General features: G+C 38.6%; 1 protein-coding gene across 1 annotated transcript in view; it reads left to right on the top strand.

Moving 5' to 3' along the window:
* TMX3 (thioredoxin-related transmembrane protein 3) overlaps positions 1–4,903 on the top strand; it is a 39,805-nt gene extending 34,902 nt beyond the window's left edge. The window contains 1 exon segment of the mRNA XM_015408433.1: positions 2,215–4,903. Coding sequence (XP_015263919.1) covers positions 2,215–2,523 — 309 coding nt within the window. The 3' untranslated portion in view covers positions 2,524–4,903.
* Positions 4,904–5,592: the final 689 nt, after the last annotated feature.

A 5,592-nucleotide genomic window follows, 5' to 3' on the forward strand; every position in this document is an offset into this window, starting at 1 on the left:
TGCTTAAAACATTAGCACTCTTGCAATATTTTGCTGATTTAACAGTGTCTGATAATTGACACCTCTTGCTCTGAATTATTACATCAAAATGTCTGTGCTGTTGCAATCTTGAGTATGCTGTTCAGATGTGTATCTGTAAGCTGCAGACCTACAATGATGCAGCAGCAGCAGAACTGGAAGAAGCAGAAGACAGCCAGTTCCACTGCGGGCCTGATAGAAGCCCTCCAGGGGCCTAACTTAAAATAAAAACATGCTTAAAACATTAGCACTCTTGCAATATTTTGTTTATTTAACAGTGTCTGATAATTGACACCTCTTGCTCTGAATTATTACATCAAAATGTCTGTGCTGTTGCAATCTTGAGTATGCTGTTCAGATGTGTATCTGTAAGCTGCAGACCTACAATGATGCAGCAGCAGCAGAACTGGAAGAAGCAGAAGACAGCCAGTTCCACTGCGGGCCTGATAGAAGCCCTCCAGGGGCCTGATCCGGCCCTCGAGCCACATGTTTGACACCCCTGGTCTAACCATCTCATTCTTTGCCGTCCCCCTCTTCTTTTTCCTTCAGTCTTTCTCAGCATCAGGGTCTTCTCCAGTGAGTGCTCCTCATTTGGGTTGATTTTCTTTTAGGATTGACTGATTTGATCTCCTTGCAGTCCAAGGGACTCTAGAGAGTCTTCTCCAGCACCATAATTCAAAAGAATCTATTCTTCGGCACTCAGCCTTCCTTATAGTCCAGCTCTCGCAGCCATACATTACTATTGGGGATACCATTGCTTTGACCATACGGACTTTTGTTGGCAGGATGATGCCTCTACTTTTTATTATGCTGTCTAGGTTTTCCATTGCTTTCCTCCCAAGGAGCAGGCATCTTTTAATTTCATGGCTGCAATCACCGTCTGCAGTGATCTTGGATCCCAGGAACATGAAGTCTGTCACTGCTTCCATCCTAACTGAAGTATCAAGGAACAGTATCAGATCCAGTTCATATATTGCATGACATCCCTGAAAATATGCCACAGAACTGCAAACCAAATAGAAATCATAACATTTTGGAAGGACCTGGGAATTTTATCAGCCTACCATGCCACTGTACTATTTTACATTCCCGTGTCTAAATGTACCTAAATAGGGACAAAGGCAGGGCTAGGAAGAAAATAGCAGACCCCGTCCTAAGTAAGAATCACCTAATGTTTTTGGGAACTCTCTCCAGTAACACAGGACCTTTGCCTACTGTTACAGGGATATTTTTGCTTCTTCCCCTTCCTTCAGTCCTAATGGTTGTTTGGGAGCCAGACTTTGGGGGAGGGAAGGCAAGGAGCAAGGATTCTTTTACTTTTTTTCTGAAGAGAGAGTTGTGGGAAGTGCAACAACAGTGGCAAAAAACCAGGGCTAAAGACTTTTACTTTTTTGCTTCCACCCCCTCTCCTGCATAACTTTTCCAGGTCCCTATTTGCAGCATATGCAAGTGTTATTATTTATTTACTTTAGCCACTGTACTATTTTACATTCCTGTGTCTAAATGTACCTAAATAGGGACAAAGGCAGGGCTAGGAAGAAAATAGCAGACCCCGTCCTAAGTAAGAATCACCTAATGTTTTTGGGAACTCTCTCCAGTAACACAGGACCTTTGCCTACTGTTACAGGGATATTTTTGCTTCTTCCCCTTCCTTCAGTCCTAATGGTTGTTTGGGAGCCAGACTTTGGGGGAGGGAAGGCAAGGAGCAAGGATTCTTTTACTTTTTTTCTGAAGAGAGAGTTGTGGGAAGTGCAACAACAGTGGCAAAAAACCAGGGCTAAAGACTTTTACTTTTTTGCTTCCACCCCCTCTCCTGCATAACTTTTCCAGGTCCCTATTTGCAGCATATGCAAGTGTTATTATTTATTTACTTTATATCCTGTCTTTCTCCCCAAGAGGGACCCAAAACCTCTTACATCATTCTCCCCTCCTCCCCCTGTATCCTCACAACCTTGTGAGGTAATTTAGGTGGCTGTAGAACGTTAAGATCATTCCCTCACGTGGAAAATTTTAAACTTTCTATTGAAACAGTTTAATTCCTCGTTTTTAAGAAATGTGTTAGCACTTTAAATGGAATTTAGCATTGTTGGTCTGTTAAAGAAATGATCACATGCCTGTGCTATAGGGAGAGGCTCCTTCTGTGGGGCACTTTACATGTCGTGCAAGTATCACTGATGGCTGGTCGTTTTCCAACAGTCTGTTTTCAAGAGTTCCCCACTTCTGGGCTGCTTTCTCTTCGGCCTACCACTGGGTGTCATCAGCATCATGTGTTACGGAATTTGTACTGCTGACACTGATGGAGGTTCAGGGGAAGCAGAGCCACTGACGGAGGAAACAGCAGGCCGGGAGCTGACTGACGAAGGCACTGAAGGCACTGATGAAGGCACAGAAGAAGAACAGGAGGGGATGAGTGAAGAAGCCATGGAACTTGCAGATGAAGGAGCCACAGAACTTGCAGGTGGAGAGCCGGAACAGAAAACGATATTGGAAAAGAAAAAAGACTAAACTGATAGCTAAAGAGTTTCTCTGTAGAATTTCAAAATATTTATTGAATTTATTGAATTCAGCCATTTACCTGCAACCTTCAGAGAAAAGACATTTTTGTCAATTTTATTTGCATGCTTTAAATAGCTTGGCAGTGATGAGAAGGAGTGGGTGGGAGCTTTGGGCTTTGAAGTCTCATTCTTAGCTTGTTGGGGAAAAAAACAGATTTAGGAATATACATGGATGTCATTTCTTAATGATGTGTTACTGTTTGCGGGCTGCCACTGGGCAACAGATAATCCTTTTCTGGTGCCTGTTCTGAGGTTAAACAATATGACCAAAGTAAACAAAAGTCACCTTTATTATATGTATACCTATGTTTGAAAGCAGGGATGATCTCAGAAACTGTAGAATGAAATCTGTATATATAACTGAACTTTAGAAACTCTTTATTGGAGAACATGCACTGAAGATGTTACAAAACCTATTTTTACTTTAGTTATTGTAGATTTTACAAAGCAATTCCATTTTGCCCCTTGAAGTAAACATAAGTTCTACTTATCTGCTGAAGAGGAGTATGAGTGTCTCCTCAGAATGACAGTTAATACAAGTTTTTAAAGATATTAAATTTGCATCTGCCTCCTGCTTTGATACAGTGAAAAAAATGTTACAGATTTTTTTTAAACCCATTGGTTTCTGTATTTTACTTTAAAAACAAAGTATGGTTTACTTGAAGAGGAAATATCCTTATATCCCTCCCAAGTACTTGACAAACCTGTGGGCTCAATTTGCTCATAATATCACTGACTGAATACTCTGTATGGATGTATGTGTATGTTGGGTACATGATTCCATGACAAATTTTCATCCAGTGTATCATAATATTCAGTCTTGTTACATCTTTGACATGCACCAGTGGGGGAAAAATATTTAAACAAATATTAACTTGTTAACATGGATATCTGCACTTATGTCTCTGACTACAGGCTGTTGACTGGAGGAAGAGTTAATTATCTGTAGCACTGTTAACAGTTATAGAAAAGGGAGTATTTGTCACCATAATGCATTTTTATTAGTTGCTTAATCATATAAGTCATCTCTAATACTTCCCCATGACATTGAAAGAGAATAAGCTGTCTTCAGAGTTGGGATCTCCTGGGGTAAGCCGTAAGATGGTGTTGGGAGTATTGATACCATGGTGATTACCATAGCAACCAAGCCTATGCTGCTCATTTTCAGTACTGAGGCTGTGTCACATTCAGTTGTAAAAATATAAAACATAAAAGCTTTTCAGCTTGTTGATCACTGTACAACCTTTTGATATAATGTGGATATTATCCATACTGGGCAGCTCAGTATAGTTAGTATATATGTATTCTATTCTAAAGAAATTTAGGATTGAATAGATTAAAAAAAAAAAACTAAAGAGACTGGTTAAGTTGCACAAAGGTAGACTCTTGCTTTCTCTGTAGAAGCCAAAATCCAGGAAAACACAGTCCAACTGAACAAGATTTTCTAACTTAAGAAATGTTAATAGGATAAAAATTATGCTGCCTATGCATACTGGTTGTGTTTCTAGTAAGGATCACTTTTATTTCATTGAGAAGAATTAATGATTTTGATAGAAGTGCATATTGCTTTTCATAAAAAGAAACCATGAGGACTACAGTTACTCTGCCCCCAAGAGGGAATTACTGTTTTGTTTATTTTCATTTATAGATCATTTAAAAATGTTTGTGACAGTTTGGCTGTGTGATCCTTTTTATATTATTTCAATATGAGCAGTTCATTTCAGTTGTGGCTATATCAAAGAGCAAAGTCCTTCTAAAAGTATTTTTTGGTTCCAGAGTTCTTGGGATGTCATTCAAATCTTGTCTTATACCTACAGTTAGCTTTTCACATATGGTGATTTCTTCCAGCTACAGGAAGAACTCCTCCATTTTTGCTGCATACTCCATGACAGACTCAAGAGTTTGGTATCTGCTCCCTAGAGTCTAGATTCTCTGTGGCAGGGAGGCAGCCTTCAGGTGGTGTACCTTTTGTTGCTTTGAATATTCTTTAGCGTAGCAGGCTTAAAGAAAGCTTGCTTAAGCCTATTATTGCTAATGCTTTAAAAATGATATTTTAATTAGATCTTTGTTCCCATAGCTACTGGTTGTGGCTAAATTCTCTTCCAGGTCTAAAGGGTGTACATTCCAAGATAACAGATCCTTCGAACACTTCTTCAAATTATATAGTATTAAGCAAGTAGATTTTGAGTGGTTTGGTCAGTGTCAGTTTAAGAATATATTTGTTTGCCATTCCGCTTATGGTCAAACTACCTGCTGTTATCCAAACTGAAATCTGTTTACCACTTCATTCCATATATGTGACATTATAGTTGACTGTACTTTAATTGATGCCTCCCTTTATGCAGAGAATTAAGAGTTTGTGGTATAAAATAAAATGGCTTATTTGTATCATTTAAAATGCTTCATGCAGAGAGGGGTAACTATTTTGAATTGAGTGTATGGCTTGGATTTATGATCTTTATTCTACTGTATTGGATTCTTCCATTGTAAATGTGTTTTTCTACTATAATAAAATATTAAATATTTGTTTTCATTTCTTGGTAGTTCTGCATCAAATGTGACTAAATGCAGACGTCCTTAACAGGGAAGAAATTTCCTAAAACAGTTGTTCACTGCTTGGAGACTTGAAAAATTTCTTACTCACAGAACCAGATTCCTAAGCCTTTGAAAGCTGCTGTTAAAATGTCAGAATTTCTTGCCTATTTCCTTATTTTCAGGGTGTGCGCGCTCAATACACCTACTTTTTAAATACAGTGGTCCTCACTTTATTCACATAACATGGGGGGGGGGAGGTTTATAGGCAAGACTAGCAAAGATGAGTATGTAGTCTCTTATGAGTGATTCACAAGTGCATCATGGTGCCTTGAGATGCAAGGACTATATAAAGGATCAGTATGTACACCACCATGAAACATTTGTGTAATTTTTTTTTGTATCATAGTTTTTATTTAGGATATAACCATCAACAGTTAACCATAAGTCATCAAGATAATACCCTCTATTATTCAACAATAAAAAT

The sequence above is a fragment of the Gekko japonicus genome, unplaced genomic scaffold (genome assembly GCF_001447785.1).
Source record: "Gekko japonicus isolate JY-2015 unplaced genomic scaffold, Gekko_japonicus_V1.1 scaffold837, whole genome shotgun sequence".
NCBI classification, from domain to species: domain Eukaryota; kingdom Metazoa; phylum Chordata; class Lepidosauria; order Squamata; family Gekkonidae; genus Gekko; species Gekko japonicus.